At 40.4% G+C, this 14,557-nt stretch overlaps 2 protein-coding genes across 7 annotated transcripts in view; one reads left to right on the top strand and one right to left on the bottom strand.

Annotated features, from left to right (window-relative positions):
- The window catches only part of FANK1 (fibronectin type III and ankyrin repeat domains 1), a 144,136-nt gene that overhangs the window by 61,924 nt on the left and 67,655 nt on the right, over nucleotides 1-14,557 (top strand). The gene's annotated exons all lie outside the window — the stretch shown is intronic.
- On the bottom strand, nucleotides 3,085-3,573 carry LOC108310773 (60S ribosomal protein L32-like). Its single transcript, XM_037741790.1, has one exon. The coding sequence runs from the start codon at nucleotides 3,519-3,521 to the stop codon at nucleotides 3,237-3,239; it is 285 nt and encodes a 94-aa protein (XP_037597718.1). The 5' UTR covers nucleotides 3,522-3,573; the 3' UTR covers nucleotides 3,085-3,236.

Below are 14,557 nucleotides of genomic sequence, written 5' to 3'. Positions count from 1 at the left end.
GTCAAACTTGTTAGAGTTGTCCACAGTCAGCAGTGGTGATCTTTTGCTGGTCTTGCCATTCCTGGACCCAAAGTGCTCTGTGGCCTCCACGATATTCATGCCTTCTTTCACCTTGCCGAAGACCACATGCTCGCCACCCAACCACTCAGTCTCGACCGTGCAGATGAAAAACTGGGAACCGTTTGTGTTGGGTCCAGCATTTGCCGTGGACAAGATGCCAGGATCTGTATGCCTTAGGATGAAGTTCTCATCATCAAATTTCTCCCCATAGATGCACTTGCTACCAGTGCCATTATGGTGTGTGAAGTCACCACTCTGACACAAACCCTGGAATAATTCTGTGAAAGCAGGAACCCTTATAACCAAATCCTTTCTCTCCAGTGCTCGGAGCACAAAAATTTTTTGCTGTCTTTGGAATCTTGTCTGCAAACAGCTTGAAGGAGTCATGGCCCAAGAGCTGGCTGTTGACGGTAATGTTGAAGAACACGGTGGGGTTTAACTCATCCTTTTTTATGGCTGCATGGTGTTCCATGGTGTATATATGCCACATTTTCTTTATCCAGTCTTTCATTGATGGGCATTTGGGTTGGCTCTAAGTCTTTGCTATGGTGAACAGTGCCACAATAAACATGTGTGCATGTGTCTTTATAGTAGAATGATTTATAATCCTTTGGATATATACCCAGTAATGGGATTGCTGGGTCAATGGTATTTCTATTTCTAGATCCTTGAGTAATCACCACACTGTCTCCCATAATGGTTGAACTAATTTACACTCCCACCCTCAGTGTAAAAGTGTTCCTATTTCTGTTGTTTCCAGATTTTTTAATGATCACTATTAAAAAGCATCTGTTGTCTCCAGATTTTTAAATGATCACTATTCTAACTGGTATGAAATGGTATCTCAGTGTGGTTTTGATTTGCATTTCTCTAATGGCCAGTGATGATGAGCTTTTTTTCATGTTTATTGGCCACATAAATGTCTTCTTTTGAGAAGTATCTGTTCATATCCTTCACCCACTTATTGATGGGGTTGTTTTCTCTTGTAAATTTAAGTTATTTGTAGATTATGGATGTTAGCCCTTTGTCAGATGGTTAGATTGCAAAGTTTTCTCCCATTCTGTAGGTTTCATGTTCACAGTAATGATAGTTTCTTTTGCTGTTCTATAGCTCTTCGGTTTAATTAGACTTCATTTATCTATTTTGGCTTTTGTTCCCATTGTTTTTGGTTTTTTAGTCGTGAAGTCTTTGCCCATGCATATATCCTGAATGATTTTGCCTAGGTTTTCTTCTAGGGTTTTTATGGCTTTAGGTCTTAGGTTTAAATCTTCAATTCATCTTGAGTTAATTTTTGTATAAGGTGTAAGGAAGGGATCCAGTTTTGGCTTTCTGCATATGGCTAGCCAGTTTTCCCAATATCATTTATTAAATCATCCTTTCCCCATTGGTTGTTTTGTCAGGTTTGTCAAAGATTGGATGGTTGTAGATGTGTGGCATTATTTCTGAGGCCTCTGTTCTGTTCCATTGGTCTGTATTTCTGTTTTGGTACCAGTGCCATGCTGTTTTGATTACTGTAGACTTGCAGTATTGTTTGAAGCCAGTTAGTGTGATGCTTCTAGCTTGGCTTTTTTTGCTTAGGATTGTCTTGGCTATGCGGGCTATTTTTTGTTCCATGTGAAATTTAAGGTATTCCCCGCCCCCCCCCCCCCAATTCTTTGAAGAAAGTCAGTGGTAGCTTGATGGGGATAGCATTGAATTTATAAATTACTTTGGGCAGTATGGCCATTTTCATGATACTGATTCTTCCTAACCATGAGCATGGAATGTTTTTCCATTCGTTTGTGTCCTCTTATTTCCTTGAGCAGTGGTTTGTAGTTCTCCTTAAAGAGGTCCTTCACATCCCTTGTAAGTTGTATTCCTAGGTATTTTATTCTCTGTAGCAGTTGTGAATGGAAGTTCACTCATGATTTGACTTGTTGGTGTGTAGGAATGCTTGTGATTTTTGCACATTGATTTTGTATCCTGAGATTTTGCTGAAATTGCTTATCAGCTTAAGGAGATTTTGGGCTGAGATAATGGAGTCTTCTAAATAGACAATCATGTCATCTACAAATAGAGACAAGTTGATTTCCTCTTTTCCTAATTGAATACCATTTATTTCTTTTTCTTGCCTGATTGCCCTTGCCAGAACTTCCAATACTATGTTGACTAGGAGTGGTAAGAGAGGGCATTCTTGTCTTGTGCTGGTTTCCCAAGGGAATGCTTCCAGTTTTTGCCCATCCAGTATGATATTGGCTGTGGGTTTGTCATAAATAGTTCTTATTATTTTGAGATATGTTCCATCAATACCTAGTTTATTGAGAGTTTTTAGCGCGAAGGGCTGTCGAATTTTGTCAAAGGCCTTCTCTGCATCTGTTGAGATAACCTTGTGGTTTTTGTCTTTGGTTCTGTTTATGTGATGGATTATATTTATTGATTTGTGTGTGTTAAACAAGGAATCCCAGGGATGAAGCCGACTTGATCACGATGGATAAGCTTTTTGATGTGCTATTGGATTTGATTTGCCAGCATTTTATTGAGGATTTTCACATGGATGTTCATCAGGGATATTGGTCTGACATTTCCTTTTTTAGTTGTGTCTCTGCCAGGTTTTGGTATCAGGATGATGTTGGCCTCATAAAATGAGTTAGGAAGGATTCCCTGTTTTTCTAGTGTTTGAAATGGTTTCAGGAGGAATGGTACAGCTCCTCTTTGTACCTCTGGTAGAATTCGACTGTGAACCTGTCTGGTCCTGGACTTGTTTTGGTTAGTAGACTATTAATTGCTGCCTCAATTTCAGCACTTGTTATTGGTCTATTCAGGGATTCAACTTCTTCCTGGTTTAGTCTTGTGTGTAAGTGTCCAGGAATTTATCCATTTCTTATTGATTTTTTGGTGTATTTGCATAGAGATGTGTATAGTATTCTCTGATGGTAGTTTGTATTTCTCTGGAATCGGTGGTAATATCACCTTTATCATTTTTTATTGCATCTATTTGATTATTATTCTTTTTTTTTTTTTAAGGAAGGAAGATGCCAGTTTATTTAAACACAAAAAACCTGCACATAAGCTGTCTACTCATTTTCTTCGCTGCGCAGCATGGCATTGGGGTTGGTGTCTCTGATGGCCAGCTGGGCAGCTCTTTCAACGATGGCTTTGCGCTTCTTGGAGGAAACATTGTGAGCGATCTCAGCACACTAAGATTTGTTGCACATCAGCAGCACTTCCAGCTCCTTGACGTTGTGGACCAAGAACTTCCGGAAGCCACTGGGCAGCATGTGCTTTGTTTTCTTGTTGCTCCGATAACCAATGTTAGGCATCAAGATCTGGCCCTTGAACCTTCTACGAACCCTGTTGTCAATACCTCTGGGTTTCCGCCAGTTACGCTTAATTTTGACATAACGGTCTGACTGGTGCCGGATGAACTTCTTGGTTCTCTTTTTGACGATCTTGGGTTTCACAAGGGGTCTAAGGGCGGCCATGATGCCAAGGAGGAGATCTCTGCTACCTCCGTACGCAGCGCCGAGGAAGACAGAAGGGCTGATTATTCTTCTTTATTAGTCTGGCTAGCAGTCTGTTTTGTGGATCTTTTCAAAAAGCCAGCTCCTGTATTCATTGATTTTTTTTTTTTTTCTTTTTGAAGGATATTTCATGTCTCTATCTCCTTCAGTTCTGCTCTGATCTTAGTTATTTCTTATCTTCTGCTGGCTTTTGAATTTGTTTTTGCTCCTCTAGTATTTTTTTAATTGTGACATTAGGGTGTCAATTTTAGATCTTTCCCCCTTTCTCTTGTGGGCATTTAGTGCTATAAATTTTCCCCTACATACTGCTTTAAATGTGTCCCAGAGAGTCTGGTACATTGTATCTTTGTTCTCATTGGTTTCAAAGAACATCTTTATTTCTGCCTTCATTTTTTATTTATCCAGTAGTCATTCAGGAGCAGGATAAATGTTCAGTTCAGTTTCCATGTAGTTGTGCAGTTTTGAGTGAGTTTCTTACTCCTGAATTTTAATTTGATTGCACTGTGGTCTGAGAGACTGTTAGGATTTCTGTTCTTTTGCATTTTCTGAGGAGTGTTTTATTTCCAATTGTGTGATCAATTTTAGAATAAGTGTGATGTGGTGCTGAGAAGAATGTCTATTCTGTGGATTTGGAGTGGAGAGTTCTGTAGATTTCTATTAGGTCCACTTGGTCCAGAGCTGAGTCCAAGTCCTGAATATCCTTGTTAATTTTCTGTCTCGTTGATCTAATATTGACAGTGGAGTGTTAAAAATCTCCCGCTGTTACTGTGTAGGAGTCTAAGACTGTTTGTAGGTCTCTAAGAACTTGCTTTATGAATCTGGGTGCTCCTATATTGGGTGCATATATATTTAGGATAGTTAGCTGCTCTTGATGCATTGATCCCTTTATGTAATGCCCTTCCAAATTTGTCTCTTTTGATCTTTGTTGGTTTAAAGTCTGTTTAATCAGAGACTAGGATTGCAATCCCTGCTTTTTTTTTTTTTTTTTTTTTTTTTGCTTTCCATTTGCTTGGTAAATATTCCTCCATCCATTTATTTTAAGCCTCTGTGTGTCTTTGCATGTGAGATGGGTCTCCTGAATATAGCACACAGATGGGTCTTGACTCCTTTTTTTTTTTTAATTTTTATTTTGAGACAGAGTCCTACTCTGTCATCCAGGCTGGTGTGCAAAGGTGCAATCTCGGCTCACTGCAACCTCTGCCTCCTGGGTTCAAGTGATTCTTTTGCCTTAGCTCCTGAGTAGCTGGGACTTTACACTTGTGCCACCACACCCAGCTAATGTTTTTGTTTTGTTTAGTAGAGGTGGGGTTTCACCATGTTGGCAAGGATGGTCTCAATCTCTTGACCTTGTGATCTACCCACCTTGGCCTCCCAAAGTGTTGGGATTACAGGCGTGAGCCACTGCACCCAGTCTGGGTCTTGAGTCTTTATCCAATTTGTCAGTCTTTTTCTTAGGACATTTAGCCCATTTACATTTAAAGTTAATATTGTTATGTGTGAATTTGATCCTGTTGTTAGAATGCTACCTGGTTATTTTGCTTGTTGATGCAGTGTCTTCATGTTGTCAGTGGTCTTTACAATTTGCTGTGTTTTTGCAGTAGCTGGTACTGGGTTTTCCTTTCAATGTTAGGTGCTTCCTTCAGGAGCTCTTGTAAGGCAGGCCTGGTGGTGACAAAATCTCTTAGCCTTTGCTTGTCTGTAAAGTATTTTATTTCTCCTTCACATAAGAAGCTTAGTTTGACTGAATATGAAATTCTGGGTTGAAAATTCTTTCCTTTAAGAATGTTGAATATTGGCCCCAACTCTCTTCTGGCTTGTAGGGTTTCTGCTGAGAGATGTGCTGTTAGTCTGATGGGCTTCCCTTTGTGGATAACGTAAGCTTTCTCTCTGGCTGCCCTTAGCATTTTTTCCTTCATTTCCTCCTTGGTAAATCTGATGATTATATGTCTTGGGGTTGCTCTTCTCGAGGGCTATCTTTGTGGTGTTTTGTGTATTGCCTGAATTTGAATGTTATCCTGAAGAGTGTTTTCCAACTTGGTTCCATTTTCCCCGTAACTTTCTGATACACCAATCAAATACAGATTTGGTCCTTTCTCATAGTCCCATATTTCTTAGAGGCTTTGTTCATTTATTTTCACTCTTTTTTTCTTTAGTCTTCTTGCTTTATTTCATTGTGTTGATCTTCAATCTCTTGATACCCTTTCTTCTGCTCAATCAATTCGGCTACTGATACTTGTGTATGCTTTGCAAAATTCTTGTGCTGCATTTTTGAGCTCCATGAAGTCATTTATGTTCTTCTCTTAAGTGGTTATTATAGTTAGCAATTTGTCTAACTTTTTTCAACGTTCTTAGCCTGCTTGCATTGGGTTAGAACATGCTCCTTTTCAAAGGAGTTTGTTATTTCCCACCTTCTGAATCCTACTTCTGTCAATTTATCAAACTCATTCTCTGTCCAGTTTTGTTCCCTTCCTGGCAAGGAGTTGTGAACCTTTGGAGAAGAGGCATTCTGGCTTTTGGAATTTTCAGCCTTTTTGTGCTGTTTTCTCCCCATCTTGGATTTATCTATTTTTGGTCTTTGATATTGGTGACCTTCGGATGAGGTCTCTGAATGGACGTCTTTTTTGTTGATGTTGATACTATTCCTTTTTGTTAGTTTTCCTTCTCACAGTCGAGTCTCTCTGTTGCAGATCTGCTGGAGGTCCTCTCTGGGCCTTGTTTGCCTGGGTATCACCAGTGGAGGTATCACCAGAACAGCAAAGATTGCTGCATGTTCCTTCCTCTGGAAGCGTTGCCCAGAGGGTCACCTGTCAGATGCCAGGCAGAGCTCTCCTGTATGTGCTGTCTGTCAGCCCTTAATGGGAAGTGTCTCCCAGTCAGCATACATGGGGGTCAGGGACCCGCTTTAGGAGGCAGTCTGTCCCTTATCAGAGCTCAAATGCTGTGCTGGGAGATGTGCTGCTCTCTTCAGAGCTGTCAGGCAGGGACATTTAGGTCTGCTGAAGCTGCACCCACAGCCACCCCTTTCCTCAGGTGCTCTGTCCCAGGGAGATGGGGGATTTTATCTATATGTCCCTGACTGGGGCTGCTGCTTTTTTTTCAGAGATGCCATGCCCAGAAAGGAGAAATCTAGAGAGGTAGTCTGGCTACAGTGGCTTTGCTGAGCTGTGGTGGGCTCTGCCCAGTTGTCACTGTGGCTCTGTTTACACCGTGAGGGGGAAACCTGCCTACTCAGGCCTCAGCAGTGGCAGATGCCCCTCCCCCACCAACTCAGGCTTCCCAGTTTGACCTCAGGCTGCTGTACTGGCTGCAAAAATTTCAAGCTGGTGGATCTTGGCTTGCTGGGCTCTGTTGAGGTAGGACCTACTGAGTGAGACCACTTGAGTCCTTGGCTTCAGCCCCCTTTCCAGGGGAGTGAACAGTTCTGTCTCATTGGCATTCCAGGTACCACTAGGGTATGAAAAGAAAACAACTCCTGCAGCTAGCTTGGAGCCTGCCCAAAGTTCTGTTCAGTTTTGTGCTTGAAACCTAGGGCCCTGGTGGTGTAGGCACTGGAGAGAATCTCCTGGTCTGCTGGTTGCGAGGACTGTGGGGAAAACCCAGTGTCTGGGCCTGAGTGTGCTATTCCTCTCGGATGTCTCTCAAGGCTTCTTTTGGCTAGCGGAGGGAAATCCCCCAACCCCTTGCACTTCCCAGGTGAGAAAATGCCCCACCTTGCTTTGGCTTACCCTCTGTGGGCTGCACCCACTGTCCAGCAAGCCCCAGTGAGATGAACTGGGTACCTCAGTTGGAAATGCAGAAATGACTTGCCTTCTGCGTCGGTCTTGCTGGGAGCTGCAGACAGGAGCTTTCCCTATTCGGCCATCTTGCCAGCTCTCATCAAAATTGATTTTTTATTTTAAAAAACAAAGGGCCAGGCATGGTGGTTAATGCCTGTAGTCCCAGCATTTTAGGAGGCCAAGGTGGGCAGATCGCTTGAGGTCAGGAGTTTGAGACCAGTCTGACCAATGTAGTGAAACTCTGTCTCTACTAAAAATACAAAAAATTAGCCGGGCATGGTGGCAGGTATAATCCCAGCTACTCTGGAGGCTGAGGCAGGAGCATCACTTGAACCCAGGAGTGTGAGACCAGCCTGGTCATCACAGCAAGACCCCATCTCTATTAAAAATGTAAAAATTAGGTGGGCATGGTGGCGCATGCCTGTAGTCTCAGCTATTTGGGAGGCTGAGGTGGGAGGATCACTTGAGTCCAGTAGGCAGAGAGCCAAGATTGTGCCACTGCAATCCAGCCTGGGCAACAGAGTGAGACTCTGTCTCAAAAAAATAAAAAAGGAAATTAATTTAAGGAGCATTTACTTAACTAAAAGATAGTTTTAAAAGAACAACTGCCTACAGTCATAACATTAGCAGAAATCACTTTAGCATTTTTGTGTCAATTGCTTTGCTCCACCAAGAATTTCTGTGAAACACCTGTAATGCTCAGTTTTTTTTTTAAATCTTCAGCTTTTAAGTTTGGGGTACCTGTGCAGGATGGGTAGGTATGTTTCATAGGTGCCATGGTGGCTTGCTGCACAGATCAACTGGTCACCTAGGCCTTAAGCCCAGCATCCATTGGCTGTTCATCCTGATGCTTTTCCTCCTCCCCACCCACCTCCCCGACGGGCCCCAGTGTGTGTGTTTGTCCTTTCCATGTGACCATGTGTTCTCATCATTCAGCTCCCACTGTTAAGTGAGAACATGTGGTGTTTGGCGTTCTGTTCCTGCATTAGTTTGCTGAGGATGATGGCTTCTAGCTCCATCTATGTCCCTGCAAAGGATATGATATCTTTCCTTTTCATGGCTGCATAGTTGTAATACCAAATCTGATGCATCTTATTATTGTTGTTTTTTGAGACAGGGTCTTGCTGTGTCACCCAGGCTGGAGTGCAGTGGTGTGATCATGACTCACTGCAGCCTTGACCTCCCAGGCTCAAGAGATCCTCCCATTTCAGCCTCCCAAGTAGCTGGGACTACAGGCATTTGCCACCACACCCAGCTAATTTTTATATTTTTTGTAGAAGTGGATTTTCACCACATTTCTCAGTCTGGTCTCAAACTCTGGACTCAAGTGATTCTTCTGCCTCAGCCTCCCAAAGTGCTGGGATTACAGGCATGAGCCACCATGCCTGCCCACATCTTATTTTTAAATGAAGTTTTAATAAGATCTCAGTTATATGCTTCATCTCAAGTGATTATTTAGCGCCAAAACAAATCAAGTTCCTTCCAAGCACAAAAGAATATATGTTCTAAGGCAGTGGAAGGAAGGGGGGTTGCAGAGAATATATCATGCTCCAGCAAAATTATGATAACTTAACATTTTGAAAGACTTGCAGTCAAAGAAACTATGACTAATTATCCTGGATGTGATGGCAGGTACGGGGCATTGAAGCCCACATTCCCACTTACTCCCATTTTAAAGTTAGAATCAGGAGGAAAATGGGTATTCAGATAAATAATTTTGCTGTATCACAGTTCGGCTAAAAGACGTTGTACCTAGCAAGGATGCAAATGATTTATACACTATCTTGAAGCTTAACCCAGTTCTTCTATGATAGATTTTTGGGGGGTAAAGGGAGGAAACAGCCAGGATGAGGATTGAGTATATTTGAAAGGAGATTCAAAGTGATGCTTATTGAACACTTCTCTTTGGAAAAGCAAAAAATCAAAGGCTCTCTTAAAGACTGTACAGAAAACGATTTATTAGAGATATCCCTTGTCTGCAAGCTCTAATATTAAGCCTCCCAATATAATGCAGTTATATTGGTATAGAAAATGGGAAGGAGCAGGCAGATTTATTATGTATGTGCATGAATAATTTTTATCTTTATTGCTTTTCCACTTCAGATCAAGTTGGAATTTTTAACTTTTGACCAAAGGCTCTTTGGTTTTACAGAAAATATAGAACAGATACATAAAATGTAATATATGTATTGTATATGTTTTTAATAGTATAAAGTAATTTTAAAGTTATACAATTTAAAATAATTGGAAACTCTAGTTTGTTATAAGAGTTAGATAATTTTGTGGTAACTTGTGAGTGTGTTTATTTAGCAATTACGGTGACCATGAGGGGACTCACTAGTTTGACACACTTTCCTTTTGAGTACTTTTTTAAAAAAGTATTTTAAAAATCGGTTTCTTTGAAAGTTTTAATTGACTTTTTTTGGTACATATTTATGGTGTATATAGTGATGTTTTGGTGCATATAATGTTTTGTGATCAGATCAGGGTAATTAGCATATCATCTTGAACATTCTTTATTTTTTGGGGGGTGGAATTAAATATCCTCTTTCTAGCTATTTGAAATTCCATATTACTGCTTTAACTATAGTCATTCTACAATACTGTAGAACTCTCGAACGAACTCCTCCTATCTAGCTGTAATTTTGTATCCTTTAAGAAACCTCTTCTGGATCCAAAATGGCTGAATAGGGACAGCTCTGGAGTGCAGTTTCCAGTGAGAATGCAGAGGTCACTGCAGGTGATCCCCAGGCAAGCAGGGTCTGGAGTGGACCTCCAGCAGTCCTACAGCAGAGGGCCCTGATTGTTAGAAGGACAACTAAAAAACACAAAGAAATAACTTCATCATCAACCAAAAGAACATCCACCCAGAGACCCCATCTGAACTACAAAGACCACAGGTAGATAAATCCACAAAGATGGGAAGAAACCAGCACAAAAAGGATGAAAACACCCAAAATCAGAATGCCTCGCCTCCTCCAAGGGATCATGACTCCTCATCAGCTAGGGATCAAAGATGGATGGAGAATGAATCTGATGAATTGACAGAAACAGGCTTCAAAATGTGAGTAATAACAAACTTCTCAGAGCTCAAAGAACATGTGCTAACCCAAAGCAAAGAAACTAAGAAACTAGAAAAAAGGTTAGATGAGATGCTAACTAGAATAAACAGAGAAGAATAGAAACTACTTGATAGAGCTGAAAAACACAGCATGAGAACTTCTGAAAGCATATGCAAGTTTCTATAGCCGAATTAACCAGAAGAAAGGATATCAGAGATTGAAGATCAACTAAATGAAATAAAATGAGAAGGCAAGATTAGAGAAAAAAGAGTGAAAAGAAATGAACAAAGCCTTCAAGAAATATGGGATTATGTATAATAATAATTATACATATATAATCTACGTTTGTTTGGTGTACCTGAATGTGACGGAGAGAATGAAGCCAAGCTGGAAAACACTCTTCAGGATATTATCAGGAGAACTTCTCCAACCTAGCAAGGCAGGCCAATATTCAAGTCCAGGAAATAAAGATAACACCACAAAGATACTCCTCAAGAAGAGCAACCCCAAGGCACATAATCGTCAGATTCACCAGGGTTGAAAAAAAGGAAAAAATGCTAATGGCAGTCAGAGGGAAAGGTCAGATTACCCACAAAGGGAAGCCCATCAGACTCATAGCGGATCTCTCAGCAGAAACCCTACAAGCCAGAAGAGAGTGGGGGGGCCAATATTCAACATCCTTAAAGGAAAGAACTTTCAACCTAGAATTTCATATCCAGCCAAACTAAGCTTCATAAGCGAAGGAGAAATAAAATCCTTTATGAACAAGCAATTGCTGAGAGATTTCCTCACCACCAGGCCTGCTTTACAAGAGCTCCTAAAAGAAGCACTAAACATAGCAAGGAACAACCAGTACCAGCCATTCCAAAAACGTACCAAATGGTAAAGAGCATTGAAACAATGAAGAAACTGGGACAACTAATGGGCAAAACAACCAGCTAGCATCAAAATGGCAGGATCAAATTCACACATAACAATATTAACCTTAAATTGTAAAAGGGCTAAATGCCCCAATCAAAAGACACAGACTGACAAATTGGATAAAAAGTCAAAACCCATTGGTGCACTGTATCCAGGAAACCCATCTCATGTGTACGGATACACATAGGCTCAAAATGAAGGGATGGAGAAAGATTTACCAAGCAAATGGAGAGCAAAAAAAAGGAGTTGCAATCCTAGTCTCTGATAAAATAAACTTTAAACCAACAAAGATCAAAAGAGACAAAGAAGGGCATTACGTAATGGTAAAAGGATCAATGCAACAAGAAGAGCTGATGATCCTAAATATATACGTACCCAATAGAGGAGCACCCAGATACATAAAGCAAGTTCTTAACGACCTACAAAGAGACTTAGACTCTCACACAGTAATAGTGGGAGACTTTAACACTCCACTGTCAATATTAGATAGATTGATGAGACAAAATTAACAAGGATATCCAGGACTTGAACTCAAGTCTGGACCAAGCAGACCTAATTGACAATTACAGAACTCTCCATCCCAAATCCACAAAATATACATTCTTCTCAGCACCACATCACATCTACTCTAAAATTGACCACATAATTGGAAGTAAATCACTCCTCAGCAAATACAAAAGAACAGAAATCGCAACAAGCAGTCTCTCAGACCACAGTGCAATCAAATTAGAACTCAGGATTAAGAAACTAACTCAGAACCGCATAACTTCATGAAAACTGAACAACTGCCTCCTGAATGTCGACCAGACAAACAATTAAATGAAGGTAGAAATAAAGATGTTCTTTGAAACCAATAAGAATGACAACACAACGTACCAGAATCTCTGGGACACATTTAAAGCGTGTCTAGAGGAAAATTTATAGCAATAAATGCCCACATGAGAAGCAAGGAAAGATTTAAAATTGACACCCTATCATCAAAATTGAAAGAGCTAGAGGAGCAAGATCCAAAAACCTCAAAAGCTAGCAGAAGACAAGAAATAACTAAGATCAGAGCAGAACTCAAGGAGATAGAGACACAAAAAACCCTTCAAAAAATCAATAAATCCAGGAGCTTGTTTTTGAAGAGATCAACAAAATAGACCACTAGTGAGATTGATAAAAGAAGAAGAATCAAATAGATGCAATAAAAAACGATAAAGGGGATATCAGCACAGATTCCCCAGAAATACAAACTACCTTCAGAGATCACTACAAACAACTCTACGCACAGAAACCAGTAAACCTGGAAGAAATGGATCAACTCCTGGACACTTGCACCCTCCCAAGCCTAAACCAGGAAGAAGTTGAAACCCTGAATAGACCAATAAGAAGGGCTGAAGTTGAGGCAGCAATTAATAGCCTACCAACCAAAGAAAACCCAGGTCTGGATGGGTTCAGAGCTGAATTCTACCAGACATAGAAAGAAGAGCTGGTACCACTCCTTCTGAAACTATTCCAAACAATCCAAAAAGAGGGAATACTTCCCAAATCATTTTATGAGACCAACATCATCCTGATACCAAAACCTGGCAGAGACTCAACAAGAAGAGAAAACTTCAGGCCAATATCCATGATGAACATAGATGCAAAAATTTTCCATAAAATACTGGCAAACCAATTGCAACAGCACATCAAAAAGCTTATCCATCATGATCAAGTTGGCTTCATCCCTGGGATGCAAGGCTGGTTCAACATATGCAAGTCTATAAACATAATCCAACATATAAACAGAACCAAAGACAAAAACCACATGATTATCTCAGTAGATGTAGAGAAGGCCTTTGACAAAATTCAGCAGCCCTTTATGCTAAAAACTCAATAAACTAGGTATTGATGGAATGCATCTCAAAATAATAAAAGCTATTTATGACAAACCCATAGCCAATATCATACTGAATGGGCAAAAACTGGAAGCATTCCCTTTGACATCTGGCCCTAGGCAAGGATACCCTCTCTCACCACTCCTATTCAATATAGTACTGGAAGTTCTAGCCAGAGCAATCAGGCAAGAAGAAGAAATAAAGGGTATTCAATTAGTGAAGGAGGAAGTCAAACTGTCTCTATTTGCAGATGACATGATTGTATATATAGAAGACCCCATTGTCTCAGCCCAAAATCTCCTGAAACTGATAAACAACTTCCGCAAAATCTCAGGATACAAAATCAATGTGCAGAAATCACAAACATTTCTACATATCAGTAACAGACTAACAGCCAAATCAAGAGGGAACTCCCATTCACAGTTGCTACAAAGAAAATAAAATACCTAGGAATACAATTAACAAAGGATGTAAAAGACCTCTTCAAGGAGAACTATAAACCACTGCTCAAGGAAATAAGAGAGGACACAAACAGATGGAAAAACATTGTATGCTCCTGGTTAGGAAGAACCAATATTGTGAAAATCGCCATACTGCCCAAAGTAATTTATACATTCAGTGCTATCCCCATCAAGTTACTTATGACCCTCTTCACAGAACTGGTAAAAAACCACCTTAAACTTCATATGGAACCAAAAGAGCGTCCGCATAGCCAAGACAATCCTAAGCAAAAACAAAGCTGGAGGCATCTTGCTATCTGACTTCAAACTATACTACAAGGCTACAGTAATCAAAACAGCATGGTACCAATACTAAAACAGAGACATAGACCAATGGAACAGAATAGAGGCCTCGGAGACAATGCCACACATCTACAACCATCTGATCTTTGACAAACCTGATGAAAACAAGCAATGGGGAAAGGATTCCCTGTTTAATAAATGGGGTTGGGAAAACTGGCAAGTCCTGTGCAGAAAGTAGAAACTGGACCTGTTCTTGACACTTACACTAAAATTAACTTCAGATGGATTAAAGACTAAAACATAAGACCTAACACCATAAAAACTCTAGAAGAAAACCTAGGCAAAACCATTCAGGACATAGGTGTAGGCAAGGACTTCATGACTAAAACACCAAAAGCATAGGCAACAAAAGCCAAAATGGACAAATGGGATCTAATTACTCCAGAGCTTCTGCACAGCAAAAGAAACAATCATGACAGTGAACCAGCAACCAACAGAATGGGAAAAATTTTTGCAGTCTATCCATCAGACAAAGGGCTAATACCCAGAATCTACAAAGAACTAAAACAGATTTACAAGAAAAAAACCCATTCAAAATTGGGCAAAGGACATGAACAGGCACTTTTCAAAAGA

This window comes from Cebus imitator, unplaced genomic scaffold, assembly GCF_001604975.1.
Source record: "Cebus imitator isolate Cc_AM_T3 unplaced genomic scaffold, Cebus_imitator-1.0 Scaffold107, whole genome shotgun sequence".
Taxonomy (NCBI): Eukaryota; Metazoa; Chordata; class Mammalia; order Primates; family Cebidae; genus Cebus; species Cebus imitator.
This window is presented reverse-complemented; position numbering and strand designations above follow the sequence as displayed.